Source organism: Heterocephalus glaber, unplaced genomic scaffold, assembly GCF_053883595.1.
Source record: "Heterocephalus glaber isolate CG9 unplaced genomic scaffold, H.glaber_assembly_v1.0 deba00001538, whole genome shotgun sequence".
Lineage (NCBI taxonomy): Eukaryota > Metazoa > Chordata > Mammalia > Rodentia > Bathyergidae > Heterocephalus > Heterocephalus glaber.
In genome coordinates, this window is record NW_028258333.1 from 18,941,382 (window position 1) to 18,964,983 (window position 23,602).

Below are 23,602 nucleotides of genomic sequence, written 5' to 3' on the forward strand. Positions count from 1 at the left end.
AAGAAGATTGGAAGCAGGTTCAATTTATGAAGGATTTGGTTGTTGACGCCCCTTGGGAACCAGTGATGTGTAGGCTGTGGCGAGATTCCAGTGGTGAAAGCATTTCCCTGGGTTCCTCGGGGATTTGTGCTACTTTATGTGGGGTGGCGCTAATGGAGAGTCCAGCCTAACTTCATTTCCTGACTTTGACCAAGTGTTTTCTTTGCTGAAGCTTTAATGACCTAGGATCCTGAATACTGCTAATTATTTCATTTGATGTTCTATTTTCTTGGTATCCTTTCAACTCTGGAGCAGTTAGCGTGTGTCACACTTCATGTGCATTATCTCATATTATTTCCTGCTTCTCAATATTTGCCTCCCTCAGATACATAAAGAAGCAACTGGCCCCTGACCGTGTCTTCTCTATGCTGAGTGTCTCTTATTCCCCCAAATGTTCCTGATTGGCCCAGCTTCCAGCAGCCTTCTTTGTCCTGGTCCTCTATGTCTGTTTTGTCAGTGCTTTTCTTAATGTGAGGCTCAACTGGAAAGGACCATCCATGTGTGCTGTGAACAGCCCAAACTGGGACCATGACCAGGAGGTGAACCTGATACTCATTCTGGGCCAGCACTTAGCCTATTACAGCTTAACACCAGTCAGCCCCTCCTACTCACTATTGTACCTTTTAACTGCTATGGGGCAGAAGTTACTATTATAAAGTTGATTATTTTTTTTGGCCTAATAACAGAACTTTACATGTCCCCCAATCCATTTTATCCATTCTTTACCCTGGGCACTAATAATATCATGCTATCTGCAATATATAGATGAGAAATAAAGAGCAATATATAGGTGAGAGTCTAGCATAATTTTGATACAAGAAATTATTGAAAGGGTGGAGAATTCTTTTATTTTTTTGGTTCAACCAAGCCCTTCATCTTTTAAAAAACCATTTTAAATTGACACATAATTATACATATTTATGGAGTACAGTATGACATTTCATTGTACACAATGCAATGACCAAATCACCTCAGACAGTTATGGTTTCCTGATGTCAGGCACATTCAAAATCCTCTTTAGTAGCTATTTTGAAATGTAAAACTAAATGTTATCGACCACAGTCACCTTCCTGTGCCATAGAACATTTGAAATGAGTCTTCCTATAAGAATGTTTTCTGGGGCTGGGGATTTAGCTCAGTGCTTCCGGCGCCTGCCTCGAAATCGCAAGGTCCAAAGTTCGATCCCCGGGACAAAAAAAAAATATGTTTTCTAGGGGCTGGGGGTGTAGCTCAGTGTTTGCCTAGCATGCATGAGGCCCTGGGTTCTGGCCTCAGCACTGCAAAAATAAGCAAAAAAAAATTTATTTTTAATGATACGTTAGTATTGACTGTCCGCAGAAAAACCCGTCTGTGACTCTTAATCTTAGGGGATCTCAATTAGTAACTTCTAGCTCATGGGGTTGTGTTTGGGGGAGTCATCGCCAGTTGCATAGATGAAGACAGTGAGGTTGAGCTCCCTGGGAATCCTGGCGCCCGGTCCTGGCTGGTCCCGGTCCCTGGCGCCTGCACGCAGCCCTCTAAGCCGCCCTGTCTGTGTGTTGCAGTTACCTGGCTGAGCAGTGCTGGAATGGAGGCTTCATCTACCTGATCATGCTGCGGCGCTTCAAGCACAAAGCCCATTTGACTTACAATGGCAGCAACAGCTCGGAACCAGGAGAGACACCTACCTTGGAGCTGGGTGACCAAACCTCAAAGAAGGGAAAAAGAACGAGAAAGTTTGGGGTCATCTCCAGACCTCCGGCCCACAAGGCCCCTGAGGAACCGGTGAGCAGTGCTGGCTGCGAGGCGGCCTACGATGCCGATGCCGATGCCGACGCCGGCTCGGAGCTGGAAAACGGCAGCGCCGACCCGGAGCCCGGACACAGACACAGCTCCGAGCTGGAGAATGGCTCCCACTCTCTTCAGGAGGAGGCTGCATCCCATCTAGGGAGCTCAGCAGCAGACAAAGGGGCAGAGCCTGGACTGCCAAAGACAGAGGCTGCTCTGACCACCGGAAATGACAAAGGCCGCTTCTCCAAAGCTGGGAAAACAGACTTCCAGTCAAGTGACTGCCTGCCGCGGGTAAGGTTTGCTTGGATTACAGGACCCGATTTGTTTTGAAGGTGCTTTTAAAGTTTAGAAAACGTGTGTGATGACTTTACAGTTAGATATCAGCAAATTCATCAAGATAATGATCAGAGCACGTAACACCAACAAAACAGTTCAGCAACTCACTTTGTCCTACTTAAATAAAGAGCTAGTTAGAGGATAATAAGTGAAAATCCAAGCCTTCTGTGGTCAAATTTGAGTCAGATGAGGCCCAGATAAAGCACTTGAAGTGCATCATTTTTCATCACTGCTGTCACAGGGAAATTGCTACTTCAAAACCAGGAATTCCTGGTTGCAGTTGATAGCACAAACATCCCAGCTTCAGTATTACACAGAAATGCCATCCAACATGCAGCCGAGCATCTGCTTTTATTTTATTAATTTATTTTTTGGTTTTTTTGAGATAGGGTTTCTCTCTGTAGTTCAGGCTGGCCTCAAATTCATGGTGATCCTCCTGCCTCAGCCTCCTGAGTGCTGCTGGGATTACAGACATGCACCACCATGGCCGGCTCAGGCTTTTGTTTTAACAGTTCAAAACCAGTGATATTTTCCTGGTATCATGGCATTATACTGATACATTCCAGCGAGGCTTGGAATCTTCACAGAGACCTCTGGTCTGGGATATCCAGCTGTGATGGTGGAGGTTGGTCTGGCCTAAAGGCAAAGCAGGTGTGGTATTTTCTGACGGGTGATGGGTGAGACAACAATGTCTCCAGTTGTCTACCCATTATGCCCAAGGTTTTCATATCAGAGCTACACCTCTTAGGGTAAATGTGTCTGTTCCAAGAGTTCTCCTAGCAGCTGTCTCTGCAGGATCTTAAGGAAGCAATTGTTTGCCGGGTGGGTGCTGACTGGCTTCTTTGGTTCAGGAGACAATCTCTAGGGGTGAGAGAGAAGTTGGAAAGGTGGGACACAGACATGGAAGTATCATGTTCAGCTTTGCGCGCTAAGGAAAGCTGCCCTGGGAGCGACTAAATTCTCCCTTAGTTATTTGATGTGATTATTTCTGGGTGTTAGCCAAGCTGTATGATGGGTTGAGAAGAATCAAAAGAAGCCCTGTCCCAACATATGTACATTTGAGGAGTTGGGTGACCCTGTAATGCCTTACCCCGGGAGGCATTATTTGTAGAAGAATGGATGTGTGAACAAATGACAACAAAAACTTGATATCACTTTCAGTGGGTTTTTTTACCTGTTTTATGAGTTTCCCCTAAAAAGGGTTAAAGGCAAAGAAAAGATTTAATGTATACCCCTCAATTTTAGAGCAGTAAACATTAAAATATGTTCCTTATCAGTGAATAGCATTTTTTGTTTGTTTGTTTGTTTGTACCGGGGATCGAACTCAGGTCCTTGCACTTGCGAGGCAGGCAGCGGAACCACTGAGCTAAATCCCTGGCCCAAATACCACATCTTGATATGATTTTTTCACCTAATGATTACACTGTGAATACACAGAAGACCTAACGTGAACAATATAAGGTAGGGCAAAATTCCTTAATTTCAAAGGCTTAGGGGGCACCAAAGGAGGTTGAATCACATATACAGTCCAAAGATCAGGCTTTAATTTAACCTAGGCCACAGTGAAAATTATTTGGAATGATTTTTAAAGAAAAAAAAACCTACCACCAAACTTCTGAGCACCAATCTTCCACTTATCCTAATTAAAAACAGTAACATAAAGTTGAATTTCTGGATTAGACTACCTGAGGACTACCCATATCAAAGTTGTTTTGCCTGGTTTTATGCTCAAGGTCAGAGGTCCATGCTAGGCATGCTGGCACACACCTGTAATACCAGCACTCTTTGAGGCAGAGGCAGGAGAATTGCAAGTTCAAGCCCAGCCTGGGCAACTTAGCAACAAGAACCTGTCTGAAAATAAAAATAAAGATAAAAAAGGACTGAAAATGTAGAAAGAAAGAAAGAAGGAAGGAAGGAAAAGAAAAGAAAAAAGAGAGAAAGGAAGGACGGGGAGAGTCCCTGGAGGTATAAATGAAAGGGTGAAAAAATCTGTTGGCTTGGGGGCAATTTTTGTTATTTTTTATTTTTTTATACCAGGGATTGAACTCAGGATGTTGCGTTTGGGAGGCAGGCAGTGGAACCACTGAGCTAAATCCCCAGCCCTGGGGTATCTTTTTTTGAGAATCCTTATAGAGAGGAAAATCTTGCCATCTGGAATTTGCATTCTTTGTAACTGTCCATAATCCACAGACTAACCATTGGCCCTGGTTCATACTTTTGGTCTTGGTGAGTGGGCATGGACCACATACCTTCTGAGCCATGCACATTTTAGCACCCTTCTCAGGAGTACGTTCACTGAATACATTTGCTCAGGATTGATTGAGTTGGCAAGAGGTAAACTTCACATCTTCCTCCACATCCTAGTGGCACTAAAATTGGAACCAAGAGACTTTCATAAAAAGCTGCCTAGATTCTTGGGCTAGAGAAAATTTTTATTTTTATTCTAGGATAGTTGAAACCAAGGTCATGCTAAAATAGAATGTCTAGAAAACCAGAAATTACCTATTTACCTCTTAAGTCTTTGCCGGGAGGAGGGGCGGGGCAGGGGGATTCCATTCCATTTGAATAATGGGAGATTAAACATGTCAGTGTTGTTCCACTTCTGCTTTATTAATGATTTAATATATCTACAAAGACCTAATAAAATACAGAAAAGGCCTATAATGCTTATTCAGACCATTGTTGTTTGCCAGGTACTTCTTCACGGACATATTTGTCTAAGAAAATATTACATTAAAATAAATCCTCAGTTTTTGTTTCCTTATTCTGTTCTCCCTTAACAGAGCAATAGGAAACATACTTCTTTTTAATATTTTCTTTTTTAAAATGGTTTTCTTTGTATAAAATTTTAGGACGTAGTGGTACCTTAGTTCACAAACAATTCATTCCACAGTTCTGGAAGAGATGGCCACCTTCTATTTATGTGGGAAAGATGGCCACAGTCATATTCATCACCTGATGTGGAGTTTGCAAACAAAAACAAAATTTTGCCAAATGCTTCTGTTTGCGAACCAAACTGTTTGCAAACAAAAGCATTCATGAACCAAGGTACCACTACATATAGAAGCGGATTGACTTTTTGAAAAGTTAAGTCCATCTTCTCAAGAGTCTCCTAGGACATAGACAAGCAATTTTAGAAGTGAGCTCAAAGTTTTTTACTATGTTTCCAGCAAAGATCATTGTTCATTCAGGATGAAAATTTTTATAAGTCTGTTGACATAAAATGTGTATTTTTGTAATCCTTTATGGTGAAAATGAATAAAACAAAAAATAGTCACATAACAAAGAGGAAAAATCCTACCATTTGCCAAGCAGGCAAGCTTATTCACATGAGCGCTGGGTATGTCTGTGGATACATTTGAGGTCTTTATCCAAGAATCTTAGTCCAGCCCTCAGTACCAGACCTTTTCCCTGGACCTTCTCCATAAGTTGTTTCTCAGAGATCTCAGGCAGGCTACCCTGATCTGAATCTGCAGGAGAGGGTGGAAAATGCAGAAGGAGAGTCACGCTTGGGATACTTCTCAGTGGTCCCTGATGTTTACATCAAGAAGGGCAGCATAAGGATGATCCTCTCCTGGGAAGTCCCCAAGGTCATTGGGTAAACATATTGTCCTACATGATCATCTCTCCTAAGTCCATGGCTAAGCTCTTACCTCTCCCCAGGGCCCCTAAGACAGGCATGGTGGTGCACACTTGTAGTTCCAGTAGTTGAGAGGCTAAGGCAGGAGGATCGCCATGAGTTCGAGGCCAGCCTAGACTACACAGTGAGTTCAAGAGCAGCCTGAACTATATAGCAAGACCCTGTCTCAAAAGAAGAAAGAAAGAAAGCCCCTGAGCTTTATAGCAACTGCCTGAATGCTGTCACTATCAAAGATAGTCATGTGATGCTCCAACTCAGTGCATCCCTCTCCAGTACCACCAGACGCACCCTGGTATTCCAGGTATCTCCATCCTCAAAGTTCCCCAAGCCAGAAACCTGAGATCCAACTAGAGTGACCAGCTATCCTGGTTTATCAGGACTTTCTCTGGTTTGTCACACAAAATCCTGGGAAAGCCCTTCCAGTCCTCCCGGAGCCAGCTGAAATCCTGCCTCTCCCTACCTCATGCCCAGTTGATAGCCAAGTCCTGTCAACTCTAGTTCCCTTCAGGATCCCACAGCCCAAGCCACCTCTCTTCCTGCTCCCACAATGTCTGCTGCACACTGCCCCCACTTCTGTCCCTTCCATCCACCGTCTCCACTGCAAACAGAGAGACCTTGCTAAACAGCAAATCTCACCACTCATGCTCCTGCATCCCCTCCACACACACCCACGTGCTCCATAGCTTAACCCCTGTTGCAAGTCTGTTCTCCCTCGGGGTAACATCCCAATACCTTGGCATGTCATTTGAGGTCCCCATTATTCTGATCCCTGTTTAACTTCCTGTCTCCCACATTTGTCCTTTAAATTTTTTTTTCATAAAAGTTTATTTAAAAAATATGATAAAGCATACAAATGAACAGCCACGGAGGTACATAGGATGAGGTCCACAAGGATCCCCAGCATGAGTGTCTGTTGCCGTGGAGGTGAGATGTGCCCCCTCTGGCGATGGGTCCATTCCCTGATCCAGAGCTCTCCAAGCCCCACACTGAGGTTTCCTTACATAGGTGTGATTCATTATTAACTCAAACGCCAGCCTGTCTCTCCTCCCTGGAGTACGGGGAAATTTCGGGCTCTCGGTGGCCAGCCCAGTCCTGAGCTGTCTGAGTTGTCCTGTTCTTGCTGCTCTCTCCTCCCCAGTTTGGGCTGCGCACAGCAGATGCTTTTAGAAACAGTGCTCCCTTGTGCCTCTGAGCCATTGTGGATGCTTCCTTCTGCCCAGCTTTTCCTTTCCTCCCTCCTCCCCTGCATAGCTTAGCTTCTGTCTTTCCTGGACTGAGCCATCAGGTGTCCTCTGTGACATTGCTGCCACCTACTCCATCATCAGGCCTCTCTTCTTGGGGCTCCTGCAGTACTTCCACCGTGTCTTTGGTGACGCATGAGTCCCACGTGTTCCACCTACCACATGGCATGTTGTGTCCCCAGTGGATTTTAAGGGCAGGGCCCATTTGTCTTTCTGTCCCCAGTGCTAGCTCAGGGCCTTGTACCTGTTGGTCCTCCATAGATCTTTACTAATGAAAATGCCCAGAGGTACCGAGCCTGATAGATAAGATAGTAAACTCCAGCCCCAGCTCTTCTGTCCCCAGCTCGGAGGCCTTTGGGCTCCTGTGGCTTTCTCTGTTTTTCTGTTTCCTTGCCTATAAACTGACCATTTTGGTCTGATGACTAAGGGACTTCAGCCCTGACATGATCACACTTTTTTTTCATTTCTTACCGATCCTTCTAAATAAGAAGCAAACAGTCTCAAAATAGGTTTGTAGTGAGAGTCAAAGCATTTGCCACAGTGCAATTCTAGCTGGCTGATGTGTCTTCTCACATTTGGGGCAAAGATGCTGTGGTGAAGTGTTATTTTTGGTTCCAGCAGAAATGAGGTCATTTAAATGCTGTGAGTTAGCTCCCTTTTATGCGCCTCCCTGCTGTAGTAAATAAATCCAAGCAGTGGCTTCGTTTTAAAGATGCACATGTGGACTCCCACCACAGTGGGAGGTTTATAGGGAATGGTAACGCTCTGACAACATTAGTGCAGAAGTCCATAGTATCCCATTTTTTTGTCATTTGGCTTTTGCTTAATAGGCTGACAAAATCTCATTGCCCTTTAAACCAATGTAAGAGAAAATGACTGTCCAGTGCATCTGTTTAAATAGGGTCTGTCTCAGAACTCAGTTGTCTGTTTGTTGTTGTTTTTTTTGTTTTTTGTTTTTAGTACCAGGGATCGAACTCGGGTCCTTGCGCTTGCGCAGCAGGCAAGAACTCAGTTGTCTGTACAGCTGACCCAGTGTTCATACCTGAACTCTAGTGAACACACAGGCCTCCCATCTGGGTAGCCTTTCTTATCAGTCTCAGTGATGCCAGAAAACCATATATAAAATTAGTGAATAAACATTTTATGCTTATTCTGTGCTATTTGTACAATGTTGTTATGTTAGGTTCTATTCCAGTTGCTAGTGAACCCATTGATAAATGAGATGGACAAGGTACTTACCCCATGGCATTTATAGCGTAGAAGAGGGTCATAAAGAATAAATAAATCAGAACATCCCGTGATGACAAGTATTATAAATGAACTAAACCAGGGTGACGTGGAAAACCGCTAGTCATATGGATGGGGGCTAGTTGATATTGGGTGTCCACAAAGGAAGACCTCACTGAAGAAGCAATGTGTGAACTGACCCTGGCAGCCCTGTAAAATTGGGACAGAATGTTCCCAAGGGCAAACGAGCAAAAGCAGCTGCCTTAAAGCTGGAACAATAGGGTATTCCAGAAGCAAAGAAACTGAGCGCTAGGAGATGATTCAGGACACTGGACAGGGCCATTACAGTCTGGACCTTACTCTTACTCCATGGGAAACCATTTAAGCTATTGGAGGATTCAAGCTAAATGCAGCATAACTTATGCATTTTAAACATTCACCCTAGATGTTTAATGGAGAATAATGGGCTGTACAAAATGAAGAGTAAAACAGAAAACCAAATAGGATACTGTTAATACCCAAGCTGAAGATGCTGGTGGCTTTGACAGAGATACCAGTGGAGAAGAGCATAAGTAGATGAACGTGGGGTCTATTTTGGAAGCAGAACCTACAGGTCTCTCACATGGCTTGGAAGGAGGAAATGAAACAGGAGGAATCAAAGATCATACATGGGGTTTTGCCTTGCCTATCCTCTGTAGCTTAAGTAAATAATAGTTCTACTCTTACTGAGATGGGAAAACCAGGAGCAGAAGGGGAAGAGGCCAGTTTTGACTGTACTAAGGTGTTAATTAGCCCATTTGCTTTGGGCCAGTACCACTTTAACCTAACAAACCTCATGCACTAATTTTTAACTGAACATTGCTTTAGCTGTAGGCAAATAAATTTGCAAGTAATATAGAATGTTTACTGACACATGTAGGATTTATATTGGTAACAGTTGCCTCTTGCTGTTTTTGTCTTCCTTCATGCAGTGCTATCTTGGTTCATGAACTTAATTCTTTCCACTCTTGTGGTGGCAGAAACTTGCATTGATTTCTTTGGACAATCCCTTTATAATTCCCATTTTCAATTATGGGGGGAAATCATATTATTGGATAAAAGTGAAGAAGATCTGGTTTTTGACTAGAATAGTTGGGAAGCTCACCTTGACAGTCATTTCTGCTCTTTGAAGCCATTGTATTAGATATGTGGGTTTCATTTTTATTTTTGTTTTTAACTAGTTATGTGTGTGTTGGGTCAGGGGAGGGTATAAAGTGAGCATGTGGATGCTCTTGATGAAAACTTTCTTTAACTCATCTGTCAATGCATACATTTCACCATTTTTCTACTTCCATGAATATATTGTTGCATGTGTCATCACAAATCTTACTTTTAAAAGCATTCATATCTGGTATTGTCACACCCTCTGAATCCTACCTGTGTGTTCTATTTAATGAAAGAGGAGTGCAAAGGGAAAAAGGATGACAGTATAAACTAGGAATGAGTGTAGATAGGATTTTACTAATTTGGGCTAGAAATGAATGAGTTTTCTTTCTGGGCTCCAATAGTGAACTCTGTTGCTTTTGGGAAAGATCTACAGCTTTTCTGTGCTGGGAAGGGAGGAGCACAGTCTCTCATCTCCTAGGACCCGGGAATTGTGGCATCTTTTCCAGGAAGCAATAAGCCACTGCCTCACCCTTGTGTTTTAACCACACCATGATGCCCAGAGGGACAGCCACAGGCTGCCCAAGATGCTGGCATGGGACACACAGCAAGCCAGGACAGCAACCAATCAGCACGTACCAAATTTGTTCTTTTTGGTGGCATCTGCAAGGCCATCAGGTGTTCTGTGTTGGTAATGTTGAAAGCTGCCATCTTGGTGCTCATACTGATTCCCCCGGCTTTTTGGAAGTAGTGGCACTATGAGAAACCAAAGGCTGGGGAGAGTGTTTCTGAATGGAGGAGAGAAAGGTGTTCCAGAGGTCAGAGGCAGCAAACCAAAATCCGTGGAGTCCAGAGTGGGATGATTAGATGAAATAGGGACCATTGACAAGTTCATGAACTACTGTGGTAAGCCAGTGACTTCTGAAGTTACATTTGGCCAGACAAGCTCCATTCGTCTGTGGTCAGAAGATGGAGGAGACAGTTGGCACCACTGCAGGTTGCTGGGTAAGGGAGCCCCACTGAGCACTGCTGTACTAGAAAAAGTGTAGGATCCAGGAGGTTTCTGTCTGGTAATAATTTCCCCAGACATTCCTATTGCTGCACATCAGTGACTACTCAACATCTGGTTTTTTCACTATTGCATAAAGTTTCGTTTTAGTTTCTGACACTGTGTATTTCAGATTTTCTAAATACATCACATTCTTTCTTCTTTGCAAGCAGCTTGAATGGGCAGGTTGCCTATTTCTTGGGGGATGATGACATTGTGTAGACCTTAACTGTTCCATGGGATGTTCAAGATGAAAAAAGCAGATGGCTTTTGTTTTATATGTTGAGGAATATATTGTGACCCACACTCATATATCTAGGGCTAAAAAGAACAGCAGGGGAGAGCCTAAAGTAAGACTCAAAAATAAATCACTTTTAAAGATTTCACTCTCATTTCTCTGAATAGCTAAGTATCTGGAAGAACTCGACAACTTTGCAGTAAGCATGTTTGTACCCTTAGAGTGAAATAGAGATTCAAGTAAAGGACAAACCAAGGCAGAAAAGGTATGAGCAATCAAATAGCTTAAAGACATTTGTGAGGGGTTTTTTTAGGGACAGATTTTTATAGGGGTTGAAGCATTTTAAATATGTTTAAGCAGCTTACAGGCTGATGTTGTCACCAGTTCTGTCAATTAACAGTCAACATCAGATGCATCAATTAATTTTCTGTTTTGATATTTCCTACCAAAGATATCATTTATGTGTTTTAAGGAATCTTAAGATTCAATTCAGTAGAATGTTTTAAACATAAATACATATATATATAAACACACACATATATATATATCATTCCTCATCTGAAAATCCAAATACAGAATGCTCCAAAATCTGAAAATTATTGAGTGTCAAAATGATATCAAAAGTGGAAAATCTCACACCTGACTTCATGTGACAGATCACAGTCAAAACACAGGTGCGCTAACAACATTGTGTGAAATTACCTTTGGCCCTATACGTAAGGTGTATATGAAGCATAAATGTTATGTTTAGATTTGGGTCCCATTCTCGGGATATCTCACTGTGTATATGCAACTATTCCAAAATTTTACAATCTAAATCTGGAATACTTCTAGTCCCCAAGCATTTCTGGTAAGAGATACTCATATGATTACCTTAAACATTTATTATTATCTGCTAGGTGATCACATGCTGCTAAATGTTTCCATAAATATCTTATTTAATTCTAAGGAAAAACCTAGAAGCATTAATAATAATTTCCTCTTTCAAGTCAGGGAATCAGATATTTATGCATTAGGTGATTTTCATAAGTTATAAATGGCAGAACTAGGTTCAAACTAGTTGAAGTCTCCTGGCACCAAGAGCCAAGCTCTATTCCTTTTATCTTTATTAATTAGTAGCTGTGCAGAAATAAAAGGATCCCAGACTCAGCTACTGTTTACATACACAGTGGCATCTGGGTCTTGGGCAAAGGAAGCTTCACTTAACAGAAGCCTCATCAGGAAATTCAAATAATCACACTAGCTGGGCTGTCCAACATCACAGCCACTACCACAGGTAGCTATTTAGATATTTAAATTTAATTAGAATTCATTGAAATTAAAATTCAAGTCTTCAGTTGCCACCAGGCCCATTCAAGGACTCCGTGGCCACCTGTGGCCAGTGGCTCCATTTTGGAAGGCACAAAGAGAATGTTTCCATATGGCAGCAAGTACAGTTGGGCAGCACTGCCAACCAGAGACTTCAGTCCAATCCACAGCAGCTTTTTGTTCTGTGATGTCTGTTGGCAAGTGGTGGATACGTGGCCTGACGTGACAGCTCCGCTCTCCTGTGTCAATGCTGTATGTCTGTCGACATCCTTCACATATGCTTGCTTTTTCTTCCAAGGAGGAAGTTGGTCGGATATGGAAGATGGAGCTGCTCAAAGAATCAGATGGGCTGGGAATTCAGGTTAGTGGAGGCCGAGGATCAAAGCGCTCACCTCACGCTATCGTTGTCACTCAAGTGAAGGAAGGAGGTGCCGCTCACAGGTGATTAGATAATTTTCCCTGCCTCCCCTTCCTCCTGTCCTCCCTACCCTTCCCTTGGGTGCTGGGTGCTAGTGCTTTTCTGCTTGGTGAAAGCCCTGGTAATTATAGTTCATACAGATAATGCTGGAAGGAAATCAGACAAGGCAGTTCTAATTGAACATATCTCTGAACACAGGAAGTGGCTAATTGAGAAAGACACTTAAGATCTTCCAAACCATGGACAAGGATTGGATTTCTTCTTAGACCAGTTTTAGTTTCAAGCAAATGTTACATATTCTAATTTTGGGGATGCTAGTACTGTGATAATATGTGGTTACTTATAAAGAATATGCCACTGAACAGATACCACATCCTGACATCTTAACTCCTATAAGACTGACTAATGAATTGGGAAAGTGATTGGTTTTATATGTGACCACAGTTCATGCACTTGTCAGGTCTATAAGGATCTCACACACACTTAATATTATATGTGTCTGTAGCACAGATATAGAAGAGGAGAAAGTGAATTTTTTTCTCTATGTGACCTGAAAACAATTCATTCTTAAAAGCTTGTTGTTTAATCTGAATAATTACCTGAAGTCGAAAAAGGACAGTGCTTATTTAGAGAATTTATAGAAAGGTCATTTTGAGTATGAGGGAATTAGCTATCCCAAAATATTAGGCATGCATTTTGATGCACTAACTGCTTCTGTTCACATAGGGAGTCTCCTATTTATTTGCAAGGCATGATGGGGCATATACATGTATTGCCTACCCGCACATATACATTAGGTATACAAAGGGATAGTCTCACTGATGAGGGAGGTGATGATCTTTCATTCAATCCAGAATCATTCAGTCCAGGTAACTAGGTTCTAGGGGAATGTGACTGCCCAAAACAGTACTAGCCTGCCCAAGATCAAGAGAGCCCTTAAAAGTCTATCTCAAGAACTGCAGCTGAAGGAACCAGAAGTATTTTGTCTGAAGAATGGAAAACTAAGAAGGCCTGAGCAGAAACTAACAAAATGTTTCCAGCTCATCAATCTTCTTAAAGAGTAGGATGCTAATAATTAATGCAGAGATGTGATTAACTGCAATTGTCAGTTATCTGGGTGACAGTAATTATTAAAGGATTAAGATCTGAGACCATTTTCACCTAGATGAGCATTACTGAACTTCTGAATGAATGACATATGTCTAAAGGAACTCCCATCAGATAGTCATTCTCCTATTAATCTTGTCTTAAATTCTAGTCTATCTTTGGCAAGTTGGCAATTAGGAAAGTCCTGTGCCCAGAGATAAGCTTTACATGGAACTGTTCCTGTCTGTTTCCCATTGGAGCCATTTCTAATGGGTCTCATCATTTTCTTTTTATCCTTATCCTGGAGTTGTATGTCCCTCTGTCTCTAGGGTGCATGTCTCACAAGTAGAGCATTCTATTTAATAACAGGAGATGAGAGAAATGGAATTAAAGTGTGAGATAGGAAAAGGGAAGGAGCTAGAGATAGTTCTGGTGACATTATGGATAAGGAAGCCCAGAGATGCTAACTAGAACCATTGAATTATTTATGCCACACTTCCTTTCCTCCCATATGATCCTCTCCTGGGTTGTCGACCCACACCCCTCCTTGAGATTCCAGCTTCTTTCTCCCATGTGACTTTCCAGGTTGCCCTCACTAAGCATTCCAGTCAATTAATGGGGCCCTTAGCATTTCTCTGCTTCAGGGACTTTCAAAGAACAGAAAGCAGAGGCTCTAGGAAGTCTTGTTCCTCCTGTCTTATGTTAAAGCCTAAATTCATAGAAAAAATTGTGGTGTGTGCCATACAAAAAGGGAGATAGAGAAGCTGTTGAAAGACAGGGAGGTAAGGATGAGAGGAGAGAAGTTGGCTGATTCACTGAAAGAAAACAAGGGAGAGAGAGAGTCTGCAAATGGAAGAGAATCAGAGCTGAGTGATTCTGAGAGGAATGGAGACATTCATGAGTTTCACAGCAGCACCGTGAGTGTTGGAGGGGAGGTTCAGGGGCTCTCTACCTCATTAGATGTCCTGTCCCATATTTAGCCATCTCGGGTTCCTTTGTGGTCATGGAAGACCAGACCGCTGGTGGCTCAGTTGGAATCCACTGACGGAGCCCGCCCAGTGCTCTCGGGTAGGAGGTCAACCGACAGCCCTGACTTTCCTAGGAGAAACAGGCCAGTGACAGCCGACTCTCCTGGTAGCCCAGTGGGACAAAAACAGCCATAATTTAAAGGAAATAAAGAAACAATGCTTGTACACCTGTGGTTGTAGGTTATGTCTGATAGCTACGACAACAGCAAATTAAAAGTTTATTATTATTTGTCTTCATCTTTCTGCTTATGAAGCTTGGCTGTAGGGACCCAAGGATAAGGAAAGAACTGGGAGGGGCCAGGGATTTAGCTCAGTGGTTCCAGCACCTGCCTCGCAAGCGCAAGGTCCTGAGTTCAATCCCCATACAAAAACAGGAACCGGGAGATTTCATCCTCTAGGTCAGTGGTGGCGAACCTATGGCACATGTAGTGGGCTGTTTATTATCATTGAAAGCTCTAAAAGGTTCCCCATCACGACCCTAGGTCCTGTAACTCTTCTAGAAAGTGGGATGGTACAGGCAGGCACATGCTGCACAGGATCAATCACAGGTGCCCCAGAGGAAATCCAGAGAGACATCTGTCACCCGAAAGAGTGGCCGAGGAAGGACTGCCGGTGGGCTTGGGGTACCTTTCTGTCCCTAGGCTTAGCTCAGTGACTTGGCCCTATGTTGATGCCTTGGTCATGAGGGCAGAAGAGGGTGTTTAAAAGAGGATGATTTGACTATCTTGAAACCTTGGGGTCTTGGTTTTTCCATCACTATCTCCCCCTGGATAGGAGTTTCATGACACTAGTGCCAGATATTGAGAGTAACTTCAGAATGTGCTGATTACTAAATGACCACCTGAAAAATCCTGGTCCTTCCCCTGCTGTAGTGGGAATATGGACGCAAAGGATAAACGAGTCCCACCCGAAACTCTCTAGATGTCACTGTTTCCTATTTAACTCAGTTTTAGCTCCCTTCTCCTGACTGTCCTAGCTCCTGGAAAATGACCCTTCTCAGGCCCAGAATGTCTTGACAGGGATATTTTTCCCATCTCCATTTCCTCAGGGATGGCAGACTGTCCTTGGGAGATGAACTGCTGGTGATCAATGGTCACTTATTGGTCGGGCTCTCCCATGAGGAAGCCGTAGCCATTCTTCGCTCCGCCACTGGAATGGTGCAGCTGGTGGTGGCCAGCAAGGTAGGTTGTTTGTTTTGTTAAAATATTTTTAATGGTGGTGGTGAATTTAGATTTGAGTCCTCCCCATGATGTGCATAGACATGTGTGTGTGCTCACACATTTATGTGGGGCCATTTAAATAGCCACAGTTCAATAGGGCAAATGCACGTGGAGACCCTTAGCTGATGTGCATTTAATCATTTTGCTTTCCTTTAAGAGTCTTTTAACAGTGTCTTTTAGGCCCTTCCCCTAACACAAGGGTATGGAAAAGAAATAATAGATCCAAGAATGGACGAATGTAGGGCGGAAGGAAGGACAACATAAGGAAGTAGCAGTTCACCCCAGAAAAACTGAAGGAGCAGTGTGGATATCTGCACAGCAGGGGAGAGGGAGATGTGGGGTTGCATCTTCCAAGTCTGGAAGAGAGAAAGGCTCGGGCCGCAAGGACGGGCCAAAGCCCTGGTTCTTTCGGCCTTTGAATTTGGGAGCTGGAGGAAGCTCTGAATCCTTTGGTCCGACCGCCCCCACCTTTCCTGCTCTCAAGTTTGCACATGGGGCAGAGCATCCATGGCAGTGCCCACCTGGCAGAGGCTGTGATGCTATCTACAGCACCGAGTGCTGGCTCTTGTTGCATAGCCCAGGGTCTGTGCTGTCTTGCTGCCACCTCTTGGTCCTGATTCTCTCTCTTCTCGGGATCCTGAGGCACAGAGTGCCCTTGCTGTGGACCCTGTGCCCCAACCCCACCCCGCCATAAACCCCTGGGAAAAGGCTGCAGAGTCCACAGCTCTGATGAGGAGGAGAGGCTGCTCTTTCTCCCTCCCAGTCTACCCTCTGAGTGCCCTATCCAGGAGAAGAGAGAGCCGGGCTTTTCTCTGCTTCTGACGGGAAGCATGGGTGGGAAGCCACATGGGTCTTAGCCTGCCCAGCACTGCGCCATTGCCATAAGGTAATTCTTTACCTGTGAGCCTACTGCCAATTTGAACCTGATTCCTGTAGGTTTTTGTATATTTTCCCTCTTAAATTGTAACTTCTACTGCCAGTTTGAGGAGCACAGTCGGCCCTTTATATCCACAAGCTCTGCATCTACCGGTTCGACCAACCTTGGGCCCAACGTATTAAAAAAGCAATATCAATAGAATATTGGGTACTCTGTTTTATAATTGTAAAGCAAGTTTCTCTTTTTGCGTACATTTCTATTCTGAATGATAGCAAAATCATTGACCTTTTCCAGCTGAGTTTTCTTATCCATCATCTCCCTTTTGAGGCACTAATGCGTGTATGCACACACACACACACACACACACACACACGAAAACAAACCATTTAGGTTGAGTTTGCAGGTTTTCATTGTTAATGATTCTGAAGTACTTATTGTCATCAATTTTTATGGTTGATAACTTTCAAGTTGTTACTGAAATTGAGATTATTAGTGATATAATAAACTTCAATTTTTCTTTCATATAGCATACATGGATAATTCTTAAAGTTTTGCACAAGTTTAGTTTTTATTTTATTTCTGAAACACTTAGTTGTGGACATTGTAAAATAGATTAGTGCATTTTCATGTGAGAACTTTTCTCCATTAATTGGCCTGCAGAAATGACTATAGGAAAATAGCTTTTTACACCCACTAAACTATTTGTTATTTTTATACAAGCATAAGCATGGTGGTAAGGACACTAATCTTTTAGGAAATACTTACTTTGTTCTATTTGAATTTTTACTATATTTTTCTTACTTAAATCACCACTGGAAGTGGTGTCATGAAATCTAGTTTGAGAGAGAATACACTAAGTGTGAGAACACTTACATTTTAAATAGGAATCATTCCTGAAGACGAAAGCCAGAGGCATAGTGCTGCTGCCAAGTATTGGAAGCATGGGACAGCATTCACATTGTGCAGGTATTTAAGATAGTGCATGCACAAAGACAAAGACCCTGCTTTCATGGAGATAGACAGTCTATAGCTGGAAGCTGGATATGGTGGTGCCTGCCTGTAATTACAGGTACTAAGGAGGCCGAGGCAGGAGGATTGCAAGTTTAAGTCCAGCTTGGACAATTTAATGAGACACTGTCTCAAATAAAAAATAAAAAGGGGTGCAGCTGTAGCTTAGTGGTAGAGTACTTGTCTTGCACTCAGGATTCCTGGGTTCAATCCCCAAATACCACTGGGGAAAAAAGTACATAGCCGGAAGGGGAGAAATAGTCTAAAATATGAAATGCAACATGGTTGCTCTATTTTAAGCTGTGCCAACATTACATAAATTGTATTAGTTACTGATCAAAGTTTGTGTCATCATTTTTCTTTTAAAGGGGGATCTGAATATCATATCTGTAATATGTTTTATTTGAAAGTTATAAATAATGTATACAGACTTGGGATGGGAAGTATTTAAATTCTAGATTTTTTTAAAGGAAGAAACAGTGTTTGTAAGAAAAAATCAATAAAATTATGTTGGGCCATGAAAAACAATATCAAAACCAAAAAAAAAACACTTCCATTTTACCAAATATGCTCATTATTTTTTCCCCTTGTCATTATTCCCTACACAATACAGTGTAGAACTATATAGCATTCATACTATATGAGGTCCTAGTACTCTACAGATGAATTAATGTATACGGCAACGTGAGCAAGAGTTATATGCAAATACTATGCTGTTTTATGTATAGGATTTGAACATTCTTGCATTCCGGTATGCACAAGAGGTCCAGAAACCAATCCCTCCTATTTATCAAATAGATTATTTTTGAGCTCTCTGGAAAGTCTGCATTCCTTCCTTTACTCTTTTTACTGCAAACCCTTAACTAGTGTCTCAGGCTCCCACGAGGAACTGGCAGAGCCTTAGTTGAGTCTCAGTAAGAAGTATGGCTCTCAGAGCCCCTGGGGGCAGGAGTGGCGCCCAGGCCCCATATACAGGTCATTTCCTGTCCTCTCAGAGCTTCCATGGGGCCCCAGGGACTCCACATACCTGCTCACCCAGAGTGCTTTGGGGCACCATGGGGCTCCTCATCAGGGATGGGGAAGGACAGCAGCCCAGGGTCTCCTCCCTCAGCCTGCTGAACTCCCCGAGGAGGGAGGCAATTCCTCATTTTGCCTGCTGGATCCAGAGCATGAACTTGTCTTTGGGTCTTGCGCACAGACTTGTGTCTGCAGAGTAATGTTTGGTTTGCCAGCCCCTCCCACACAGGCTGCGGCTCAAGGCGCACAGGCTTGGGCCCAGGCATTGCACCCTGTGTCACCAAACCTTCATTTCTACCTTGCCTTGTTTTGCAGCTAGTTTGGAAAATGAGGAAGGGACATCTCTTCTATATCAAGCCATCATCCACAAACATGGAGAAAACGTAAGGCGAAAAAAGGGGCAGAGCTAGTACAATCCGGGTTATTAGTTCCTGGATGAAGGCCAGTCTCCAATCTCACACAGCACCTTACGGAAAGAAACGACAGACACTAAATAAATCAGATGCCAGGTGCTTTTACCCCCATTAGGTTATTAAAAAAACGAATCCCATGAGACAGGTCTGAGTTTTTTCATTCGAAGGGTGGAATTCAAATCTGAGTTGATTTGCCCTGAGGTCACACAATAGTAGGCAGCAGAGCAGGTTTTATCCATAGTCCACCCAGCTTCAAGGTTCATGCTGCTGCTACACCGAGCTTCCCTTTATACATATAAGACATAAAGGACACTAGCACCAGTGGTGCTAGAAAAAGGTAATGTGTTGAAGGCTTTGACTTTGGGACACTTGTGGGGGTCCTTGTAGAGTGGAGCAGCATTCAGGAGCCAGAATGAGGGTCCCTTCCAGCTCTTGGTCCTGGGGCCCTTGAGCACCTGACCCAGGCCTCAAGGGAGCGAGACCTTTCCCGTCTCGCCCTGGGCCCCACTTACAATTAGGTGATAAGCAGCCCAGCAGCTGCCTCCATTCCCTCTTCAGCCTCAACCATCTGAGGCACTCATCCATGTAAGGCAAGAGAAGCATCCATTGTAGATGCCTCTTGGCCTCTGTTCCTCTTTATCCAACAAGAGCAAGTAACCCACAGCCTTTGTTTTCTTCTTCATATCTAAATGGGAGCGAGCTTCCACTTGCTGAATATAAAGAATAATAAAAATGGAAAGTTGTTCTAGATAAGAGTCACCCTGTCACAGAACTTCAAGGCATTGTTTTGGACACGTGGCAGTTACTTTCTTGCAGAGCAAGGGTCTTGAGTTTCCACACAAGTGCATTGTTTGCTTAGAGCAGGAGCTGAGAGGGTTTTTGTTGAATGAGCTCAGAATATCCAAGTCAGTTCTGATATTCCTGGAAGCACCATATGGCGATACAGGTCTCTCGCTTGCTCTCTCTTTTTCATTCCTGGTTTTTGTTAGCAAGTAGTATATCTTTTTATATCAAATATAGAAAACCAAGAAAAAATACAGAAAAGTAGAAGGTGAAATTCCGATAACACTACCAGTAGTACTACCTGTTAGCTGGTGTGTCTGCCAGCCGGGAATGGAATCAACCCCAAGGAGACAGTGCTTGCTGGGGACAATTCCGCCTGGCCAGCATTGCCCTGGAAAAGCTGTGAATCTCAGCTCCGAACCTCAGGCTTTTCCTCTGTACTGCTGCCTCCAGATCTGCTTGATGAGGATATCACAGAGACACAAGAGATGAAAAGGGCCCTGGGTAGTGTAGCTGGTCAGAGTGAGCGGCAGGGAAACGCTTGCCTTCATGGTTAGATCCAGAAGAGAAGTGAACTTACTTTTTGTTTAGTAACTTTTTCATTTCCTTAAGGACTAACAGCATAGTACTCACCATTACTGGTCTAAAATGAGTATCCTTCAGTTCCTTGAAGGTGGAAACAGCAACAAACGTCACTGTCCTCAGATGCCAACTCACTAGCAGTTTGTACAGTTCACTGTTTATGGTGGGTATTTCCCCTCTATTCTGTCTGCCCTCCAGCAGGGAGATGGTTTAGACTTTCTGAATGCTTCTTTTCCTGCGGAAGTGGCTGGTGTGAGAGGATGAGGAGGAACCACTATTCTCTTTCTGGACTGGGGTCAGCTCTGCAGCCCTGCGCCCCTCCTGACCCTAGCTCTGGCTTCATGGTTGGTGGCATTTCCCAGGACAGCACCGAGCACTCGGTGTGCCTCCTTTGCAGCTGGACTGTCACTAGCACCTCACGAGCTCACGTGCATCTCAAACCTGCTCTGGCCCTCTTTGTACACAGGAGCAGGGTGTGGGTCTGTGAAGCCCACTTAAACTAATGTGAATGGAGTCAGATTCCGTGTATTGTTGTTGACCTTTAGAAGTTGTTCAAGAACTCCTTTCACATTATCCCGTCTTCTGGTTGGCATTTTGATTCAATAAACACTTTTAATCTCTTTCTAATGAGCATGTGCTAGTGAGATGGCCACGGGGTGGAGGAGGACAGAGTGGATATTGGAGCTCTGGATAGGCTTGGGGCCACAATAATGAGGAAAAATGGAGTTAGGTGGGAGGAACTCACTACAAGTGGGGGAGACAGACCAGTGAAGTTACACCTGCACTTCAGGGGATAAAAGAAATAGTTGCCTAGGATGTGAGAGAGACAGGAGGGGTGCATGGGACGCCTCTGGGGAGGATCCAGGCGAGATGCTCAGGCTTTCCCTCAGCAGACCACAGTCACCAATCAAGGGTGGTCTGCACTGATGGGGGGATACTGGTGGTATTGGTGGGGGGCAGGGAGCTGCAAGGAGGATTGGAAATAACTTAAGGTATGGGCTGGAGGGAGAATGCAGGAGGATGGTGCTGAGTGTTATACAGAGGCCAGATTTCCAAGAGTCTCACTTGCCCATGAGAGAGTTTACACAACATCTTGAAAGCAAGACCAGGCAGGCCCTTAAAGGATCAAAGTCCAGAAAACTTGGATTGCCCATGGAAACATCAGCCTAAGAAACCTAAATTCCTCAGGGGAAAGGAAAAGTGGTTTGAGTATAAGTTGGATGTACACATGCCCTGACATGGGTGCTAACCTGGACATGCAGAACCTAAAGCTCATGTAGGCTTTGGATTGGGAGCCTGCAGCTCCCCTCTGTCATGGTAACTTCCAGAGGTGCTTGGTGCTGGAAGATAATTCCAGGGCTTGTCCTTGTGTCCCCACAGGAGACCTCTGCAGAAGACCTCCTTAGGCTGACTTCTAAGAGCTTGTGCGATCTGACCAGCTCAGTAGAGGACGTTTCCTCTTGGACTGACAACGAAGACCCCGAGCTGGATGGGGAAGAGGAGGAAAGGACCAGCTCATCTTCTGTCCAGAGAGCAGTAAGTGGTCTCTCCAGGCCCTTCTCTTGGAATGCTGTTGCCCTGAACACATAGGTACGAGGATCAGAGGAGAAATGCCTGAGGTAGCGCAGTGGAGTCTAGGATAGGAGAAGACCACAATCCATCCCTTCTATTTTTTTCTTAGAATCTTCTAGAAACATCTGTGAGAGTAGTGCATTTCATTTAAGGGGAAAAAAATTGTGAACAAGATAAACATGCAACTGACTATGGAGTTGAATGTGTGTATCAACTTCTAGGATGCTTTATAATATATACAAGCGTTTCATTGCTACTTTGTGATAGAGAATTTGAAAACAACTGTTAGTGAATTTAAACTTAGACTGCAGGATTTCTGGTTGAAAGTGAAATGTTATCATAACACAAAAACCACTTGGAAAAACCTGAGTAGAATACCTCTTCCAATTTTAATCAAACCAGGATGCCACACACAGCTCATTGATTCTGCCCATACAGCCCATCACATTGTATATTTCTGTTGTCTGCTCTTGGGCTCCTTGGTTCACAGGCAGAGGCACCTTGGGCAAAAAATGCATCTCGTTGTATTTAAGGGGAAAAAGTTGTTTTTCCCTTTTTCTTTCTGGAGTTGTGGCCTGCACAGAGGTGTCACATCATAAATATCACAAGCTTTTCCATTTACTGTAACAATTTCTGGAGGCTGGCATGAAGAGTTTCCCCCTGACAAAATTGGTATGACAATTTTCTAGTAACGGAAGGAAAGCGTCTTGAAGTGCTGTGTTTGTAATCTGCCCTGCGGTATTGTGTGGGCCCGGGGTTGATTTCAAACATTTTGTCAGCTGCTTTTCCCTCACAGGAGAGTTTTCTCAGAAGGCCGAGCTGTGAAAGCAGTTGCCAGAGCTGAATGAATGAGGCTGAGGTGTAAAACAACTGTGTGATTATTTCTATCTGTGTTATGACATCTTCAGTGGCTTTCCTTTGACTTTAAGTGATGTTAGAGACTGATCTCCTGGCCTACACTCCCCGTTGAGACCAGATCCTGCTTGCTTCTCAGACCTCTTCTGCTCCAAGCTCACTACCAGGTCTGAGGACCTGCCACACTGCACTTCCCAAAGCCATTCATGGTGGCTGCACATTTTCCTGCAGCAGGACCTTTGTGAATGCTCTTCTATCTGTGGAATGCTGTTTGCGTAGCTGACTCATATTCATCTTTCACATCCCGTGGTGTCACTTACTCAGACAAATTTGCCCGGAATGCCCTGCCTAGGCCAGGCCTCTCCACTCTGACACTGTGACAGTGCTGTGCCTCTCCTGTGAGCTATTTGTCACATATGTGTTCGATTAAGCGTGTCTCTCCCTGAACTCCAGGAGGCAGGGAGTGTGCCTGGGATCTATAGGATTTAGACAGGACATGTGATTGTTGAGTGATAAAAAACCAGGAACATTTTAAAGCAGGGATGCCAGGGCAGGCCCAAGCATGGTGGCAGCTTAGGCTCAGCACCCCCAGGAGACAGGGTTTAAAACACAAGACAAGCTGGATGTGATGGCACACTCCTGTATTGCCAGCACTCGAGAAGCTGAGGCAGGAAGATAACAACTTTGAGTCCAGCCCAAGAAACTTAGCAACTTAGCATGACTCTGTGTCAAAATAAAAAATTAAAAAGGGCT

The 23,602-nt window shown here is 43.8% G+C and overlaps 1 protein-coding gene across 16 annotated transcripts in view; it reads left to right on the forward strand.

Moving 5' to 3' along the window:
- Positions 1-23,602, forward strand: part of Pdzd2 (PDZ domain containing 2) — a 392,505-nt gene that overhangs the window by 280,051 nt on the left and 88,852 nt on the right. For 14 of the 16 annotated variants that reach the window (XM_087189446.1, XM_004848663.3, XM_087189442.1 and 11 more), the window contains 4 exons: positions 1,584-2,100; positions 12,289-12,431; positions 15,571-15,703; positions 21,803-21,958. In XM_087189446.1, coding sequence (XP_087045572.1) covers positions 1,584-2,100; positions 12,289-12,431; positions 15,571-15,703; positions 21,803-21,958 — 949 coding nt within the window. Of the gene's footprint in view, positions 1-1,583; positions 2,101-12,288; positions 12,432-15,570; positions 15,704-21,802; positions 21,959-23,602 lie in introns of those variants that run through there. The other 2 variants (XM_021261531.2, XM_087189448.1) reach the window with 2 other exon arrangements.